The sequence below is a fragment of the Salvelinus fontinalis genome, chromosome 11 (genome assembly GCF_029448725.1).
Source record: "Salvelinus fontinalis isolate EN_2023a chromosome 11, ASM2944872v1, whole genome shotgun sequence".
Classification (NCBI taxonomy): Eukaryota; Metazoa; Chordata; class Actinopteri; order Salmoniformes; family Salmonidae; genus Salvelinus; species Salvelinus fontinalis.
The window spans coordinates 28,177,624-28,198,965 of NC_074675.1; the positions used below are offsets into that span (position 1 = coordinate 28,177,624).

Genomic DNA, 21,342 nt, shown 5'->3' on the forward strand with positions numbered 1-21,342 from the left:
TCCCCAACAGGTTAACAATTCATTATAGATAGTGAATTGTTGAAAGTCACAGGGCTATGGTAAAGCTCATATTTTTAAAGATAAAGTTTAAGTTTAAGTATAACTCTGACTGGTGTGTGGTTTGTAACTCTCCTCATTTGGTAATACAGGAAATTGCCACGACATAAGCTACAGAGTGGCTAGGACAGGCAAGCCCCATACTATTGTGGAGGACATTATTCTTCCTGCTGCCGCGGATATGGCTGGGACAATGCTGGGGGAAAAGGCAAAAAAAACTATACAGACAATGACTTCCTCAAACAACACTGTTTCACTACACAGTGACATGGCAGGAGATGTTGTGTAATAATTACTGCTTTGCATACAAGCCAGTGAATTACACGCGTTACAGCTGGATGAGTCAACAGACGTGGCGAGCATGGCACAGCTCCTGGTATATGTCCGTTACGTTTATGAGGGGTCAATTAAGGAATCTTCTTCTGCAAACCACTGGAAACCAGGACAACATGAGAGGATAGATGGACAGCTTTGTGACATCTTAGGAAAACCACAGATCTTAGGAAAACTTCACAATGGGCCTTTTACTTGAGAAAGGAGTATCCCTTAGCCAGATTGCATTCGCTATAAATCATCGCTCAGTTTGGTCTCTAAAACGAGTTTCTAATCTCGTTCCTGGTACTTCATAGTACCAAAACATTACCTTATCTAAGGCATAACTCAATTGTCAACTCTATATACTCCCATCTCAAGTAAACCCCCTCTTCTCCCCACTCCTGGACAAGCTCACTGAGGGGAGTGACCTGTGCACAGACATTGTGGAGCCAAGAGATAATTGGTTCCCCCTTAATCACGCTATCCCTTCACATGGTTTAACAGATACATTCACATATGAAGACAATGTTCCATTCTGTACTCCTCCCTTTCTGATATTCTGCATATTACCAGAGACATGTAAAAGACAAGCCTGACCTCTCCCCTTTCTGGGCCCCAAGTGATTGAGCCCTAGCTGAGAAGGGAAAAGTGCAACTGCCAACAGTATAGTCCAAAGGGATACATTCTAATGACAAGTATCTCACATAAGCATATAATGTAAATAAAACATCTTATTTATCTATGTTACCCAACTAATTCTGATTAATCCGCCACACTCACCATACAAGACTCTTCTAGCCCCTTCTTATTAATGGTATCTGTTGCTTTTATACATGTTTTACTATTCGAAAGTCGTCTTTATTCTCACTCAAAAAACTCCCGTGGCTTATTTTTTTTCATTTCTAAATGTCTGCACAAGAGTGAAGGTTTCCCGCTTGAGAGTAACAGTAAATGCTAAATTGTAATTATTTCGGTAAACACCAGACCCCTGCCTCTCAGTTAGATGTACAATGTCAAGAATACAAACCACAAGCTAAAAGCATTTTCCAAACCCTAAACTGTGCAGGGTTTCATAAACTACGGGTCCTGAGTTATGAGAATACATCTATAATCACACACTATTTCTTCTTATTTAGGGTCTTTGGAGGTCGAGTTTTGGTCATGGGAGGACAGTCAATTTCTCATTTGCGTCTCGAGTTGAAAACGTTTAAAAACCCTAAAACATTCAACAAGAGGACAAAGTGCAGATAAAGATTGTGTGCCATCTCAATAGTTTTGTTACCTCTTCCTTCATGAAAAAATAAAGGTATTGGAAACAAACAAAGGTTTGAAATTAGGCCAACAAAAATATATATTATTCAATGCTCATATAACTAATATCAGATTTTAATGTTGATGATGAAAATCAAGAGCCAGAAATGTGATTCTATGCAGAGGTGGGTAAATGTACGTTATGGATGATTACTTTAACGCTTGGGTTGGGCTGAGTTGGGGTCGGTAGTATCAATTACTGTTTCCTGTCCAAACATCAAAGAGAAATCATTTTAGTAAATGTTTCATTTCTCTCAAAAAATAAACAGTTGTATCAAGCACATTTTTGACTGCGTCATCCAGTAACTCTTACTTAACTTTATAATGTCGTCTTAAAAAGTAACTCCCGTGAAGCTCAAACTATAGTAAGCCAGAGGACACACGTCTAAGATTGTAATCAGCCAATAAAATCTCTAGTTTCAGTGTTCCCTCCTACTGTATGATGGGTACATGTAAAGTGCCATCATATACAAGGTGCATATAAAGTCTCCCACTGTCAGACCCACAGACTATACAGTGCAGAAGAGACTAATGTTACAATGATGGATAGAGAAGTATTTATGTTTTACATCAACTTGGGTAAGTGTAAGACATTTCATTTGGTTCCTTTTTTAATCATTTGAAGTATGTAGTTTGAATATGATACATGAAGTGGATGTTCTGTCTGTAATGGGTAGAAATGGTTTATCCATGTTTTTGTTTTTGATCCATTTTGTTTGTTTGCTTTGACAGTTTGTGCTTTTACCAAACCAAACGTAATCCAACCAACCCCTGTGATGGTTACTGAGCTGGGAGGCACTGTGACTCTCACTTGCTTTTGTCCTAATGTGTCGGTGACCAGGTTTCATTGGTTCAAGCAGAGTTTTGGACAGGAACCCCTCCACATGACGTCCTCTTTTTATGGTGGCCAATATTATTCCAACAACTTTATCAAGGACTTTACTGAGACCAAACATTTGGGTGTGAGGAGAGGAGACTACAGCTGTAACTTGACCATATCAAAGACAGAGCCAGGGGACTCAGCTACATACTTTTGTTCCACTACAGTCATCTATGAGCAAACATTTGGAGAGGGAACTGTTTTAATTGTCAAAGGTAACTAAATCTTTGCTTCGTCAATTACAATTTGTGTGGCCCTACATGTTGGTATGATTGTACAACTGACTCATCAAATGCTAGTGATGAATACTTGGCTTTTCATGTTTTTCACCCACTTAGTCTTACTTTAGTTACTCACTCTCTTCAGACTCAGAGTCCAACAGCATGTCTGTGCTCCAGCAGCCTGTGTCTGAGTCAGTCCATCCAGGAGACTCTGTGACTCTGAACTGTACAATACACACTGAGACCTGTGTAGGAGAACACAGTGTCTATTGGTTCAGACGTGGCTCAGGAGAATCTCGTCCAGGAATCATTTACACCCACAGAGACAGGAGTGATCAGTGCGAGAAGAGCCCTGAGGCTGGGTCTCCTACACAGAGCTGTGTCTACAACCTCCCCAAGAGGAACTTCAGCCTCTCTGATGCTGGGACTTACTACTGTGCTGTGGCCTCGTGTGGGGAGATACTGTTTGGGAACGGGACCAAGCTGGATGTTGAACGTGGTCACTCTGATGATCCAAAGATGAGAATCTTGGTCCTTCTCTCCATCGTAAGAACTGGAGTTCTCCTCTTCTGTCTGACCATCTTCATCATCATCTACACCACCAGGAAATAGATCAATCTAAGACAAATGTCGATGGACTTTTTGCAGTAAATGTTGGAAATATCATCACTATGTCTTGAAAATGAGTATTAATTGAGATTGCTGAGTATTTTTACATTGCCTTTTATTAATTAATGGTCTGTGACCTTGTTTAAAAAGTTCTATGTCAGTTGAAATTCCCTGTATATGCTGCTTCTTTTAGCATTAATAAATATCCATTTAAACAACTGATACTGGCTAAAATAGACTTGTTCCTTCTCTTGTGTTCTGTACATACATTATGTCTGTATGAATGTGTGCAGAGGCCTTCTGCCGACCCAACCTACTGATAAATGCTAATCCCACCCATGGTCACACCCACACAGCGAAATGTTTACAGGTACCTGCACACTGTGGTCTGCTGTGAGCACAAAACAAGTCCGTCTCTACGCTTTGGACAGGCCTGCTGGCCTTTTCCACACCCTGTGTCTCTATGTGGTTTTCAGCAGGATGTCTATGTGGTGTCACTCTGTTTTCTCTCATTCTTTCAATGTTGTTCACAACCATGACAATAAGCATCACAGTCCACTTATATACTCTATGCCTTGTAGCCTGTATCTTACCACTTAAAATATCATAGGTTTAATTAATTCAAACTACACTCATTTATTTACAGAGTTTAAAGTAGAAATTGTATTAATGTATATTAGGCTACAGTGAAGAGGCCTACACACGAGGTACACCCCTACTAAACGCTCAACTAGTAGCCTACACTTGAGTTAGTACATGAATGACAGGGATTAGACTGACTTTCATTCTGTATGTGTTCCCCCACATACCTTCACAGTAATGCTCCACCCCTGTTCACCCTACATATCAGCACATGTTCTATGTATAACAGTCCCCCTACAGGTCATCGGGAGTACTGCCTGTAACTGTTGCATGGGGTGGGGCTAAATCTATCTAAGGCACACAACTGAGTTTGACAACAAGAGGATACTGGTACATGTATGTGTAATGTATGCTTGAAAATGTACTGCATACTTACCAGATAACATTATACTTTTCACCCAAATAAATTAAGGATATTCATATATTCTCTTTACACACTGCCTCATTGTTGGACATCTTTGATTCAGCCTGTGCCCACATACCAAACTATACAATGTTTAAAAAACATGAATTATCATCTAGACACCACAAAGTGTGTATGCTTCACCCACCCTCTCCAAAATATCATACACAGTAAGCATTGGTTCACTTTGCATGGATTCTATGAGTGATGTTCAGTTACGAAGACCATGGTTGGCTGAAAAAGGTGTTAACAAAAATGACGCGTCCACTTCGACCAATCACTTGTAACCCCATAGTTGAGGTGTCGTCTACATGGGTGGACTTTTTCCACTCAACACACAGGTTGTGAAGAGGACAACTTCAATGATGATGTCACTGTGTCTGATACTGGCACTTCTTGTAGCGATGGGTAAGTCCAACTTTGATATTTCTCTGCTTAATTAAGGGATGTAGACTCAGGTACTTTAAAGATGCAATTCATATATGTATTTTTTTTGGTATATAAAGGACGTTTAAGTAACGGATCATGTCTCTGTGTGTATTCTAGCTGCTGCACAATCCTCAGAAATTCATCTTGTTACAGTCAATGTTGGAGAGACAGTGACTTTGCACTGCTTCTATAAAGGCAACCTGGCACTGTACTTTATGTGGTACAAGCAAACAATGGGTGACAATCTTCAAATCTTATCAGTCTTTTACAAGTATAACAAGAATGCAACATTTTACCATGAATTTAAGGGTAACACTCGCTTCTCAGTGCAAAGTGGTGAAGGAATTAATCACTTAAAGATCTCAGACATGCATCTCTCTGATTCAGCCACATATTACTGTGGGAACTCTTATGCCAACCAGGTGGAGTTTGGAGCAGGACTCATTCTCACTGTGAAAGGTACAACATCTGAATTTACGAAGAAAGGAAATAGTAACTAATGTTCTGCAACTACAATCTTTAGTTTTTTCCACTTTACGTTTTGGATACAATGGCTTAATTATGCTTTATGTGCATGATCAGATATGACTGTGTATGATTTCAACAATGTTAACTTGGGACACAACACTGGGAACAGATTTACTAACTTAAAAACCTTCATGTCAGGTTCAGGGTCCAGAAACATGACTGTGCTCCAGCAGCCTGTGTCTGAGTCAGTCCAGCCAGGAGACTCTGTTACTCTGAACTGTACAATACACACTGAGACCTGTGTAGGAGAACACAGTGCCTATTGGTTCAGACATGGCTCAGGAGAATCCCGTCCAGGAATCATTTACACCCATGGAAACAGGAGTGATCAGTGTGAGAAGAGACCTGAGGCTGGGTCTCCTACACAGATCTGTGTGTGTCAACAACCTCCCCAAGAGGAACCCCAGCCTCTCTGATGCTGGGACTTACTACTGTGCTGTGGCCTCATGTGGGGAGATACTGTTTGGGAACGGGACCAAGCTGGACATTCATGGTAATTTCTTTCACTTCGTTTTTAATAGGAAACATTTGTTGTGTCATGTTAGCTGAATAAATTATTATTACTATATTAATTTACTGTTGTATTGCTAGATAATGAGCATAATAAATCATGTAATTCTTTGGTTTCAGAGTATGATGTCCCCCTGTGTAACGCTCGTCGTTGGAATGAGAAAACGAAAACGAAACAGTCCCGTATGGTGAAAAACACAGACACAGAAAACAACCAACCACAACACAATGACAAACAGGCTACCTAAATATGGCTCCCAATCAGAGACAACGACTGACACCTGCCTCTGACTGAGAACCATATTAGGCCAAACACATAGAAACAGACAACCTAGACATACAACATAGAATGCCCACCCACATCACACCCTGACCAAACAAAACATAGAAACATACAAAGCAAACTATGGTCAGGGCGTGACAGTACCCCCCCCCCCCCCCCACACCCACCCCAAAGGTGCAGACTCCGGCCACAAAACCTGAACCTATAGGGGAGGGTCTGGGTGGGCATCTGTCCGCGGTGGCGGCTCTGGCGCGGGACGTGGACCCCGCTCCACCATAGTCTTAGCCCGCTTAAGTGGCGTCTTTGGAGCGGCGACCCTGGACTGGGGACCCAAATAAAGGACCCCACTGGACTGAAGGGCAGCTCCGGACTGAGGGGCAGCTCCGGACTGAAGGGCAGCTCCGGACTGAAGGGCAGCTCCGGACTGAAGGGCAGCTCCGGACTGAAGGGCAGCTCCGGACTGAAGGGCAGCTCCGGACTGGAGGGCAGCTCCAGACTGGAGGGCAGATCCAGACTGGAGGGCAGATCCAGACTGGAGGGCAGATCCAGACTGGAGGGACTCTGGCAGATCCGGACTGCAGGGAGACTCTGGCAGATCCGGACTGGAGGGAGACTCTGGCAGATCCGGACTGGAGGGAGACTCTGGCAGATCTGGACTGGAGGGAGACTCTGGCAGATCCGGACTGGAGGGAGACTCTGGCAGATCCGGACTGGAGGGAGACTCTGGCAGATCCAGACTGGAGGGCAGATCCAGACTGGAGGGCAGATCCAGACTGGAGGGCAGATCCAGACTGGAGGGCAGATCCAGACTGGAGGGCAGATCCAGACTGGAGGGCAGATCCAGACTGGAGGGCAGATCCAGACTGGAGGGAGACTCTGGCAGATCCGGACTGGAGGGAGACTCTGGCAGATCCGGACTGGAGGGAGACTCTGGCAGATCCGGACTGGAGGGAGACTCTGGCAGATCCGGACTGGAGGGAGACTCTGGCAGATCCGGACTGGAGGGAGACTCTGGCAGATCCGGACTGGAGGGAGACTCTGGCAGATCCGGACTGGAGGGAGACTCTGGCAGATCCGGACTGGAGGGAGACTCTGGCAGATCCGGACTGGAGGGAGACTCTGGCAGATCCGGACTGGAGAGAGACTCTGGCAGATCCGGACTGGAGAGAGACTCTGGCAGATCCAGACTGGAGGGAGACTCTGGACAGACGGGCGGCTCGGGCGGCTCAGGCGGCTCAGGACAGACGGGCGGTTCAGGCGGCTCAGGACAGACGGGCGGCTCGGGCGGCTCAGGACAGACGGGCGGCTCGGGCGGCTCAGGACAGACGGGCGGCTCGGGCGGCTCAGGACAGACGGACAGCTCGGGCGGCTCAGGACAGACGGGCGGCTCAGGACAGACGGGCGGCTCAGGACAGACGGGCGGCTCAGGACAGGAGGGCGGCTCAGGACAGGAGGGCGGCTCAGGACAGGAGGGCGGCTCAGGACAGGAGGGCGGCTCAGGACAGGAGGGCGGCTCAGGACAGGAGGGCGGCTCAGGCGGCGCTGGACAGGAGGGCAGCTCAAGACAGACGGAACGCTCTGGAGCGTCCAGACTGGAGGGACACACAGGAGACTTGGGTTTTAACACAGGCACAGTACTCACCAGGATGGAGAGATCTACTGGAGGCCTGGACCTTGGACGAGGCACAGGATAGACCGGTCCGTGGAGTCACACTGGAGGTCTCGAACTAAGGACCTGCACAACTCGTCCTGGCTGGATGTTGATTTTAGCCCAGCACTTCCGCAGCGCAGGCACAGGACGCACTGGGCTGTGCAGACCCACGGGAGACACAGTGCGTGGGGTTGGTGCCATATAACACGGACCGAGGAGACGTACTGGAGACCAGATGCGCTGAGCAGGCTTCATCGCACCTGGCTCGATGCCCACTCTAGCCCGGCCGATACGAGGAGCGGCAATGTAGCGCACCAGGCTAAGCACACGTACTGGAGACATCGTGCGCTCCTCCGCATAACACGTTGCCTGCCCGAACCACCTCTCGTGCTGCCTCCTCATAACGCCGCCTCTCGGCTTTCGCTGCCTCCAGCTCTGCCTTGGGGCGGCGATATTCTCCCGGCTGTACCCAGGGTCCCTTGCAATCCAAGATCTCCTCCCAAGTCCAGGAGTCTTGAACCCGCTGCTCCTGTGTACCACGCTGCTTGGTCCGGTTGTGGTGGGTGGTTCTGTAACGCTCGTCGTTGGAATGAGAAGAGGCGGACCAATGCACAGCGTGGTAAGTATCCATTTTAATAGGAATACTTGAACAATGAACAAAAACAATAACGTGAATGAAACAAAACGAAAACGAAACAGTCCCGTATGGTGAAAAACACAGACACAGGAAACAACCACCCACAACACACAATGACAAACAGGCTACCTAAATATGGCTCCCAATCAGAGACAACGACTGACACCTGCCTCTGTATGAGAACCATATTAGGCCAAACACATAGAAACAGACAACCTAGACATACAACATAGAATGCCCACCCACATCACACCTTGACCAAACAAAAATTAGAAACATACTAAGCAAACTATGGTCAGGGCGTGACACCCTGACTCCCACTGCTCTTGCACTGGTCACATCAACCATTGTGGTTGTGATTGTCATCATTCTATTGACATGTTGGATATGCAAGGAAAGAACCAGAGGGCCTGAAGGAAGAGTCAGGCTTACAGATGTTTTGCATGTTTCCTGCATATGACTAGTTACACTAATATACTTACAGATGTTTTGCATGTTTCCTGCATATGACTAGTTACACTAATATACTTACAGATGTTTTGCATGTTTCCTGCATATGACTAGTTACACTAATATACTTACAGATGTTTTGCATGTTTCCTGCATATGACTAGTTACACTAATATACTTACAGATGTTTTGCATGTTTCCTGCATATGACTAGTTACACTAATATACTTGCTGTTGTGGAATTTTTCATTGACAATAATTTTTTACGATGTCCAAACCATATTGATTGTTTTAGCGTGATAGCTTGTATACGTAACAAGTTATTTTCTTCTTGTTTTTAATTTGAAGATGAAACTGATAGATCACCAACCCCACCAGTCAATCAGGTAAACTATTTGTTGTATCACGTTCTTCTCCATCTCAAAAGGGGTTATCTAGTAGATGTGACCAGTATAATGTCTTGTTATGGCTCCACCTCTGTCACACAGAACCAAGACAGTGACGTGGTAAACTATGCAGCTGTGAGTTTCACCACCATGAAAATCCCCTCCTCCAGAAGAGAGAGAGCCCAGACTAGCAGAGAGGATGCAGAGTACTCTGAGGTCAGGTACCTTCAGCAGGAGTGAGACATGGGAAGAACCTCACCACATTGAACGCAAACCACATCCATCTGTCAATAGAAATAACTTCAAAGGCCTTGTGACGACTGGTAAAAAAAAAAATGATTTTAGGACGTAACTAATAGCTAAATAAAATAGGAAATAGCTCTACTTGTAACCTAGAAAAGCAACATGTATTCGAATATTCGATGAGTAGGCTTTCATTGTTTCTCCATTGTCTTAAATATGCAAATGACCTCTTAACTGAATAAATGTTGCTGATCAAAAATCACTGCTTAATTTATGAGTTTGTCGTTACATCCAAGTGTATTTTCATCACGTTATATGTTAACGTTTAGATATATTAAACTGTCAAAAGAATATACCCTGAAGTTGAACTGTAAAGTCAAAGTAAAGACAGGGAAGTCCCTAAGTAGGTTTGAGTTTCCTTACTCACAACATGGGTGACCCTCTGATCCAAACATCATATTTTCAGGCTGTGTTTTCTTGTATCTAGTCTCTCAAAGTGACACTGATTCAAACTTCATAGAAGGACTGTTTCTGTTCCACATATGACCAACTGAACAGCCAATCAGGTGTTCAGCTGAACACATTTAATAGACCAATCAGACCCCACCTAGATCTAACCAATCAGACCACAGATGTGTGATTCAATGTATTTTTACAAGTTGCACACTACAAATCACCCCTGATCCAGAAAAGCTAGGAGCGAGGACAAGATGGTTGAGCTCTTGGTCTGTCTTCTTCTCTGCAACTCCTGTAAGTGACACATTTCCTAAGATAGTCTACTTTCAAGCTGGGTTCAATAATATGTGTTTGGTATACTGTCTTTTTCTGAATGGAAATACTGGGTTTTGTTTCAGATGTGACCAAATCATCTGAGATTTCTCAGCCTGCTCCATTCCTAGCAGCAAAGTTGGGGGACAACGTGACAGTTGAATGCCATGTAACCAGTAAGGTTGATCACATGGTGTGGTACAAGATGACCACTGGCAAGAAACTACAGTGTGTGGCAAAGGCAGAGATCTTTTACAAACATGCACATTATTTTGGTAACTTTAGAAATGGGCGTTTTGGTATATTGATAGAAGTAGGGATATTTCACCTAAATATATCTTCAACAATGCAAGAGGACATTGGGATGTACTACTGTGGAGTTTTGCACTTAAACTTCATAGAGTTTGGACCTGGAACCACCTTGATGCTTAAAGGTAATGCAATTACTTGTAAGAAGAAAACAAAGCTTGAAGTCATACGCTGAATAATGATATGCTGAAACATAATATGTGACAAGATTTTAAAAATATTTTTTACGATAAATCAATTACATTTCATTTCAAAGGGGAAGAGTTGAATAGTAAAACTGTTGTCCAGCAGCCTGTGTCTGAGTCAGTCCAGCCAGGAGAGTCTGTGTCTCTGAACTGTACAATACACACTGAGACCTGTGCAGGAGAACACAGTGTCTATTGGTTCAGACATGGCTCAGGAGAATCCCGTCCAGGAATTATTTCCACCCATGGAGACAGGAGTGATCAGTGTGAGAAGAGCCCTGAGGCTGGGTCTCCTACACAGAGATGTGTCTACAACCTCCCCAAGAGGAACCTCAGCCTCTCTGATGCTGGGACTTACTACTGTGCTGTGGCCTCATGTGGGGAGATACTGTTTGGGAATGGAACCAAGCTGGACATTCAAGGTAATTCCCAATTAATATGTAAATATCCCCCAAAATATACTGTATATTCATGCAAACGGCCTACCTTTAAATGATCCCATACATTTGTCTCAACAAGCTATACAATATCACCATCAGCTTTTGATTACATACTGTTTGATCTTCCTAAGCGCTCGTGAATACAATATGAATTCACTGATACCCTTTCCACAGTTCCAGAACATGATTCTCCATTTGATATGAGTCCTACTGTTCTGTCGTTGGTCGTCTCCAACATCGTTCTGGGGATAGTGACCCTTCTACTTGTCTGGGCGCTGTGCAAGACTATGAACAGAGATAGCAGAGGTATTACTTTATATCTAATGTATCTAATGTTATAGCTGATGTATCTAATGTTACATGCATCTCTATGCAATGTACATTCTGTAAATATCAGTTAGATGCCCAACATATATGCATTGTTAAAAAAAGAGATGGATTGTCATATAAAATAATAGCTTATAATAGCTTCCTCTATTTCAATCTCTTTGAAGGGAGGACAGATGTCCCAACGTCCCACGGCAATCAGGTAAATTTGTCAACATTTATAAATACAATTATTTTTCAGTTTTTACAAGAAACTGCCATTTAACTTTCCTTACAGCTAGTATTCAGCTTATTTGTGCGTTTTATGTTATTAAGCTTTTTTGGAAGTAATACGTCACTGTACTAGATGAAGCCTTATGATCTTTGTGATCGCTGTTAATTCTTCCATGGAACTTCTGTCTCTGTTCCACTGACTGTCAGGTCGTTGTGGTGGGTGTACAGTCTGTACAGTCATGTCTTTTGTACAGTGTTTTCTTCCACAGGAGAATAGAAACATTATATAGTAGATCACGCTGTCATCATAATGGTTTTCCTCATGGCTCCACCCCCCTCAGAATCAAGACAGTGACGTGTTGAACTATGCAGCTGTCAGTTTCACCCCCAAGAAGAAGTCCTCCTCTAGAAGAGTGAGAGAGAAGACCAGCAGAGAGGATGCAGTGTACTCTGATGTCAGGCACCTGCAGTGAAAGATGTCACCACTGTCACAAAGACACCAAGAATAACCATTTTACTTTTTGTAGCCTAATAAAACTGATTTTAGTAACTGAAATTAGTATGGAACTTACAATGCAACAAATAAACTGTAACTTTAACATTGTCTATATATTATATTTATTTATTTATATAATCCTGTAATGTCCATAACTTTTTACAGCTTTTTATTGTAAGAAAAAATCATCTGACAGATTCCAATTTTTGCTGTATGACTGTGTGTTTTTAACATAATAAACAAATCATTTATACACTCCGAACATCTCTATTCTCTGTCTACAGGACATCTCTGCCACCACATATACAAATATACAATATGATTAAAAGGAATAGCAGTTTAGCTGAATATGTGTCAGGCTCCATCACACCATTAGAAATGGAGGAACACCAACACACATCTATTTCTTATCACAGAAGAAGTGCTTTTTTATTTAACTGTTATTTAACCAAGTTTAGAGTTGCTGAGATACAAATCCATTTTTCAGGAGAGACCATGAGAATCGCTCTGACTCCACATACCGGACACAGATATACATGTATATGATTTACAATAAATGCGCTCTTTGTAAGAAGTGCAGTGTCGGTTTACACACCTACCAGGCAGTAGCGGTGCGTGGGTAAAATCACTGCGGAAGCCAAGCCATATTACAACCTATGTGTTGTGATTGTGTTGTTTGCTCTATAACCTGTTATATGCCTTGAGACAGTGATATGTAGGCCTAATTACCGAGACAATAAGACACAGCAGAATAAATTCAACCACATCTTTGTTTTATCACAAAACCAGATACAAACCTCTATCCAGTGAAGTCCGCAAAGCATGTAAAGTATCAGACAGTTACATGACCTACAGCATGGTCAAGCAAGTTTATGTTTCCGACATTTTTAAACCACTTAACAACTATTGATTTAGAACCACAAAGAAAAATCCACTTTTCCAGCACCATTTCAATTTCAACATTTCAACGTCATTAAATCACCTCTGCTTAGTCTAATACATTGACAACTAAAATATGCAATAAACAATATAGTCCAATTAACATGAACTTAATATGATGTGGCTGTCCATGGTTCTGATTTCTGTGTGCGTGTGTGTGTGTGTGTGTGTGCATGCATGTTTGTGCAATTAGAAAAACATGTTGACTCACCCTACATGTAGAGAAACGCCCACGCCATCCTCCTCTCATGTTGGCGAAACGGTCTTTCACTCTGTCATACAGTACACGCTGTAATTTTTTGTTGTCCTACTGTGTGCTACCTGGCTAAAATGCTTGCTCGCTAGCATAACTTCCGTTCATGGGCAACGTTAGCTAGTTAACATTAGCCATATACATCTATCTATATATTGAACTTCCATCCTCTCAGGCCAGGGGCACGACAATGTATGAATTAATGGTTGGATCAGAATCAACGTTATAATCATTGGCCAGTACGGAGAATTAAGTAAAACCACAAGTCCAAATCCCTATCTCCATCCACGGCTAATTTCGGGAAAGGAACAATTTTAGTCAGCTTGCTAGCTAGCAACCGAAGGACAACAACACATCGATGCAACAATACAAGTTTTTCTGTCAATGACGTACACTGTCAATTGGATTTGATAGTAGTGATGCCAAATCCAAGCTTGCTTCCCTTGACACTTGATTTTGGTGCGCCAGGACCATTCACAGTTGAGCTCGCTCAGTTTACCTCAATGCTAATTGGCTAATTTTGTAGACTTTTTTTGTCAAAGGAGGCCAGACGGGCGGCAACAATGTCGTACTCGTTTGGACCAGACAGTATCAGATAGATGGCCTAGAAGTAGAAAGATAGAGTGCCGCTGTTTCGCTCGCTCGGATGCTTTCTCCTGTGACATACATTCAGCCTCTTGCGAATTGAAGGAAAATTATGAAACACAAAGAGTCAAAAGATAAAAGAAAAACATTCTTCTCCACTGTAGAGTCAGTGTTATCCTGGATATGGCTGAAACACACACCGTGACATGGACTTGTACCCATGTAACAACATACCATGAAAAAGTGCAATTCCGGGGAGATTTCGCTGAGATGTCTAATTTTGAGCTGCAAAGGATGATTTGAGTTTTAATTTGGAGTATTCTGGTATAATGAATACTATTTTGGAGATGGTGCATCTCTCATGATTCAAGGTCAGTGAAGAAACAGAACATTTAGTAGCAAACTATGTTTCCAATTAGAATTTCTGAATGTCAAAATGTTGTGTGGTTCTCTTTAGCCAATGAATAAATTAAAGTGAACGGAGCCGAGCTGGACATTGAGGGTAAGACCTTGTAAAATATGTTTATATATATATGTTTATATATATATATATATATATATATATATATATATATATATATATATATTATTTTTTTTACAAATTCTGAGAGGTATGCATTCTACTCACACGGGGCACCAAATGTAGGTACAGTTACTATAAATTATATGTGGGAGGTTTCTGGTAAGCAACTTTAAGAATTCCCTCCTTTTAAACATATGTATGTATTTTTCTCCTTCTCAAAAGAACCAAGCCGGATTGCTGAACTTCATAATGTTTGTTCTGGTTGATATCGTTATTATCCTGATAGCAACCCACATTCTCTTGTGGAGGAGAGCTCTGCAAAAAAGTAAGCAGTGTGATTAAGTTTGACTTTGTTAAACTGTATACAAAATATATGATATATGAATGCCATATATTAATGTAATCAATTAATATTATATCAGGTATGAATGCCAAACAATAATACACAAAAAATTCGTTTTGTTTTTTAATTAGGGGTGACCATGGACTTTTTTCTTGAAGTTATACTGCTACACATTCTCAATAAAATCTCAAACAAACAAATCAGAGCGTGGAAAGGGCAGGGTGGAGACATATCTGAGACAAGTTGTGTATGCTCCCATTAAGCAATAACTGTGAAATACTTCCCATCAGTCTTGTTTGAGTATATTAATATATCATACTGTAAAAAATTGAATTTTCAATTAAGATTCATTTATTGAAAGTCTGAACAGAAATATCAAAAAAGTATTACAAGTGAATCTGCATCGTCAACATTTTGGATCACCATTTTAACTTGGCATTGTCAACGAAGCTGACGATCACTGAAACATTTGAACAGACCGTAAACCACATTTGTGTTTGTAACAGCTGAAGGATTGAGAAACTGAATCATTGAATTGATCTATTTTCTTACGAGGTAGATGATGAAGATGATGATCAGACAGCAGACGAAAGCTTCAGTTCTTATGATGGAGAGGAGGACAAGGGTCCTTATATCTGCTTCAGTCGCCACTTGAATGTCACCACCTGAAAGAATTAAACCGTTTATATTTCCTATTTTTTTGTATCATTGTATAGTATTGGCTCTCCTGGACGGGATTCTCCTGAGCCACGTCTGAACCAATAGACACTGTGTTCTCCTGCACAGGTCTCAGTGTGTATTGTCCATTTCAGAGCACCCAGTCTCCTGGCTGGACCTACTCAGACTGTCCCATTGTCACTTTGAACCAGTTGTTGTAGTTGCCGAGGTCCCCGGTGATGAAGTATTCCATATTAACTGTGTCTCCAGGGACAAAGGTCTTCAAACATCAGACTGGACAAGAGCAAGAGACAAAGCTGAAAAATTAGATTAATCGAAGACCTCAATCTCAATCTAGTCCATGCATGTTCAGGTACTATACTGAAAAGTGTAGTATTCAGACCCCTTGACGTTTTGTAAATTTCGTTACTTTAAAGCCTTATTCTAAAGTGTATAAAAAATGTATGTTGTCACCAATCTACACAGAATACCCCATAATGACAAAGCAAAAACATATATCATTTTTTTGGGAAAAAATACCTTATTTACATAAGTATTCAGACCCTTTGCTATGTGACTCGAAATTGAGCTCAGGTGCATCCTGTTTCCATTGATCATCCTTGAGATGGATTGGAGTCCACCTGTGGTAAGTTCAGTTGACTGGACATGATTTGGAAAGGCACACACGTGTCTTTATTAGGTCCCACAGTTGACAGTGCATGCCAGAGCAAAACCCAAACCATGAGGTCGATGGAATTGTCCATTGAGCTCCGAGACAGGATTGTGTCGAGGCACAGATCTGGGGAAGGGTCCCAAAAACATTCTGCTGCATTGAAGGTCCCCAAGAGCACAGTGACCTCCATCATTCTTAATTGGAAGAAGTTTGGAACCACCAAGACTCTTCCTAGAGTTGGCCGCCCGGCCAAATTAGGCAATTGGGTGAGAAAGGCCTTGGTCGTGGATTTGACCAAGAACCTGATGGTCACTCTGACAAAACTCCAGAGTTCATCTGTGGAGATAGGAGAACCTTCCAGAAGGACAACCATTTCTGCAACACTCCACTAATCAGGCCTTTATGGCAGAGTGGACAGATGAAAGCCACTCCTCAGTAAAAGGCACATGACAGCCCGCTTGGAGTTTGTCAAAAGGCAGGGACTGGGAGACTAGTCAGGGGACTGGGAGAAAGAAAAAAAAGGGAAAAAAATGAAATCTTTAAAGGGAAAGATTAACGGAGCAAAGTACAAAGAGATCCTTGATGAAAACCTGCTCCAGAGCACTCAGGACCTCAGACTGGGGCAAAGGTTCACCTTCCTACAGGACAAAGACCCTAAGCACACAGCCAAGACATCACAGGAGTTGCTTCGGGAGAAGTCTCTGAATGTCCTTGAGTGCCCCAGCCAGAACCCGATTGAACATCTCTGGAGAGACTTGAAATTAGCTATGCATCGTTCTTCCCCATCCAATCTGACAGAGCTTGAGAGGATCTGCAGAGAAGAATGGGAGAAACTCCCCAAATACAGGTGTGCCAACCTTGTAGCGTCATACCCAAGAAGATTCGAGGCTGTAATCGCTGCCAAAGGTGCTTCAACAAAGTACTGAGTAAAGGGTCTGAATACTTATGTAATATTTCAGTTTTTATTTTACATTTTTATAGATCTTCAGAAATGTCTAAAACCCTGTTTTTGCTTTATCATTATTGGGTGCTGTTTGTAGATTGATGAGGAAAAAAATACATGTAATACATTTCAGAACAACGCCGTAACCTACCGAAATGTGGAACAAGTCAAGGGTTTTGATTACTTTCCGAATGCATTGTATATTTCAATCTTAAATACATAGGCATGATCTTTTGTTTCAATAGTAAGTTTGCGCTATTACAGCGGGCTCTGTCTGCTCCAAATAACTGAGAAATGGCCAGACAGAATTTTGTCGTTGTCCTCTGTAGATAGATCCCCATCATGTGTATACCAGTGGAGGCTCCTCAGAGGAGGAAGGGGAGAACCATCCAACAGTGGATTTCATAAAAAAAAAAATAATGAACCAATAAATAAGTTATCCGTTTTACATACAACTACACTAAATATATTCACCTCACCAAATAATTGTCTAAAACACACTGTTTTGCAATGAAGTACTACAGTAGTCTCAGCAGCACTGTAGGGCAGCACCATGGTTTAGCCGGAGGACACCTAGCTTCTCTCCTCCTGTGGGTACATTGACTTGAATACAAAACCTAGGAGGCTACACCATAAATAGAGCGGTTTCTGTTTTCTTCCTACAAATGTGGCTCTATCTTTGGAATGGTTTAAACTACAAGCCAGAACAGAGTGGACAAGACCAGGCACTAACTCAGACTGGGGACTCATTAATGATGATGTTCTTTTCTACACAGAATATCATACAAAATGATTGCCTGGTGATCATCTGAATTTCCCATTGCCTTTCTGATGCATTTCAGTCACTTCAAACCTTACTTCCTTCAGATTGAAAACCTGTCAAAGTATTGTTAGACTGATTTGAAATAGACTGTCATAGCTCCAATTATAAAAGCAAAAATTGACCTTTGATTACATGGGTTTGTGTCGGGGTTGGGGAATCCCTGGGTTAGTAGCTCTTATACCCAGACAGATCTGCATGCTATGATCATGAGGTAAAAACAAGTATGGGTAGCTGCAGCCCTATATGGTGACAGGTGTATGGGGCGAGCTAATCAGCTAATTGGGCAGAGTTTTTGGAACTGAAGACCGTTTTGCTGAATGGACTGAATAACAAGTCAACAAGCCGGCGACCAGTGCACCGGTGTTGTATCAACGTGCCTGCCGAATTGAAGAGCTTCTTACTGGGAAGCTATTTCACGGTCGTGTCGCGGAGGTAGCTAATGTGGCAATGTTTTACCATCATTATTTTATTTCAAGTAGGATAGCAGCATACACAAAAACAAATATTGATTAACATCTAGTTGTCACTTTGATAGATACATACATACAGTATATTACTCAATGGGGAGGGAATTACCGGCAACAACACCGGAACATAGTGCCCTTCGCTCCCCCTTGCCAAGCACTACTGTCTGGCAACAGCGTGGGAAGTAGCTACCTAGTAGCCAATATCAGGGTGACAGTCACAGTAAGCACACACATACAACACATGAAGCAACAGTACACACATCATCAGTACTTTTAATACAAAATTAACAATTGTCAGTTTCATAACAGAAAATGTACAATTACTTGTGTAAAACTAACAGTGAAATACGACTCGGAGTCATTGTAACGTTCGTTCTCCTCCTCGTCTGAGGAGGAGCAAGGATCGGACCAAAATGCAGCGTGGGTTGAATACATAATCTGTTTAATAAGAAAAGACGAACACGAAGCACACTTGAACAACTACAAAATAACAAACGACGTAAACAGACCTGAACATGAGAACTTACAGACAACGAAGAACGCACGAACAGGAACCAACTCACAAACGAAACAGTCCCGTGTGGCACAAACACTGACCCAGGAACAATCACCCACAAACAAACAGTGTGAACAGCCTACCTTAATATGGTTCTCAATCAGAGGACACGTAAAACACCTGCCCCTGATTGAGAACCATATCAGGCTAATTGAAAAGAACCCAACATAGAAACACATAACATAGAATGCCCACCCAGCTCACGTCCTGACCATACTAAACAAAGACAAAATAAAGGAAATAAGGTCAGGAACGTAACAGTCATGCTCTGGCTTCAAAACAGACGTCCAAACTCCTGCGGTATTGGTAGCTCAATGTATGGTTGTTGCGTGGTAAGAAAAGTAAGGAAAAAACCACACCGCTCAATCAAAACAGTCTAACCTATATAAGATAGCTTTCAACACACCAACTCCTTTCCACACGCCAACTACTTTCCGTTCAACACACCAACTCCTTTCCACACGCCCACTACTTTCCTTTCAACACACCCACTCCTTTCCACACGCCCAATACTTTCCTTTCAACACACCAACTCCTTTCCACATGCCCACTACTTTCCTTTCAACACACCAACTCCTTTCCACACGCCCACTACTTTCCTTTCAACACACCAACTCCTTTCCACACGCCCACTACTTTCCTTTCAACACACCACTCCTTTCCACACGCCCACTACTTTCCTTTCAACACACCAACTCCTTTCCACATGCCCACTACTTTCCTTTCAACACACCCACTCCTTTCCACACGCCCACTACTTTCCTTTCAACACACCAACTCCTTTCCACACGCCCGCTACTTTCCTTTCAACACACCAACTCCTTTCCACACGCCCGCTACTTTCCTTTCAACACACCAACTCCTTTCCACACGCCCACTACTTTCCTTTCAACACACCAACTCCTTTCCACACGCCCACTACTTTCCTTTCAACACACCAACTCCTTTCCACACGCCCAATACTTTCCTTTCAACACACCAACTCCTTTCCACACGCCCACTACTTTCCTTTCAACACACCACTCCTTTCCACACGCCCACTACTTTCCTTTCAACACACCAACTCCTTTCCACACGCCCACTACTTTCCTTTCGACAAACCCACTCCTTTCCACACGCCCACTACTTTCCGTTCAACACACCAACTCCTTTCCACACGCCCACTACTTTCCTTTCAACACACCACTCCTTTCCACACGCCCACTACTTTCCTTTCAACACACCAACTCCTTTCCACATGCCCACTACTTTCCTTTCAACACACCCACTCCTTTCCACACGCCCACTACTTTCCTTTCAACACACCAACTCCTTTCCACACGCCCGCTACTTTCCTTTCAACACACCAACTCCTTTCCACACGCCCGCTACTTTCCTTTCAACACACCAACTCCTTTCCACACGCCCACTACTTTCCTTTCAACACACCAACTCCTTTCCACACGCCCACTACTTTCCTTTCAACACACCACTCCTTTCCACACGCCCACTACTTTCCTTTCAACACACCAACTCCTTTCCACACGCCCACTACTTTCCTTTCAACACACCAACTCCTTTCCACACGCCCAATACTTTCCTTTCAACACACCAACTCCTTTCCACACGCCCACTACTTTCCTTTCAACACACCACTCCTTTCCACACGCCCACTACTTTCCTTTCAACACACCAACTCCTTTCCACACGCCCACTACTTTCCTTTCGACAAACCCACTCCTTTCCACACGCCCACTACTTTCCTTTCAACACACCCACTCCTTTCCACACGCCCACTACTTTCCTGTCAACACACCCACTCCTTTCCACCTGCCCACTACTTTCCTTTCGACACACCTACTCGGCCATTCTCCAGTCACCATACTGGACTGCAGCTACCCCACTTTTAGCAAAAACACCTGAAAAGACCTGTCTACCTTTGTAGCTGTATCTACATTCAGGCTATGGTTAGGGTTATGGTTAGGAAGGGGTTACGGCTAGGACTAGGGTTAGGGCTGAGGTTAGTGCTATGGTCAGAGTTAGGCTAGGGCTGGGGTTAAGGCTTAGGGCTAGTGGATAGTTAATTTGAACATGTGTAATCCATCTGTACGGTGAAGCCTTGGGGTCATTTATGAGCCCCACCAAACCTAAATCAGCTGTTTCCAAACTTTTTTGTCCTGCGACCCCATTTTGATATCCAATATTTTTCGAGACCCCACCATGTAAAAAGTGTGATGTAATCAACGGCCAATGTTAACTTTTTAATTGATGACAGTCTAGTACAAATCAAATCAAATCAAATGTTTTT

The 21,342-nt window shown here is 42.9% G+C and overlaps 1 protein-coding gene and 1 pseudogene across 1 annotated transcript; both read left to right on the forward strand.

The window, feature by feature from the left end:
- The first annotated feature begins 2,346 nt into the window (after nucleotides 1-2,346).
- On the forward strand, nucleotides 2,347-3,436 carry LOC129864812 (uncharacterized). The gene is made up of 2 exons (XM_055937099.1): nucleotides 2,347-2,778; nucleotides 2,930-3,436. Exons 1-2 carry the CDS (start codon nucleotides 2,460-2,462, stop codon nucleotides 3,394-3,396), a joined length of 786 nt encoding a protein of 261 aa, XP_055793074.1. The 5' UTR covers nucleotides 2,347-2,459; the 3' UTR covers nucleotides 3,397-3,436.
- Nucleotides 3,437-4,842: 1,406 nt separating this feature from the next.
- LOC129864690 (uncharacterized) lies at nucleotides 4,843-9,772 on the forward strand (annotated as a pseudogene).
- The last annotated feature ends 11,570 nt before the right edge of the window (nucleotides 9,773-21,342 follow it).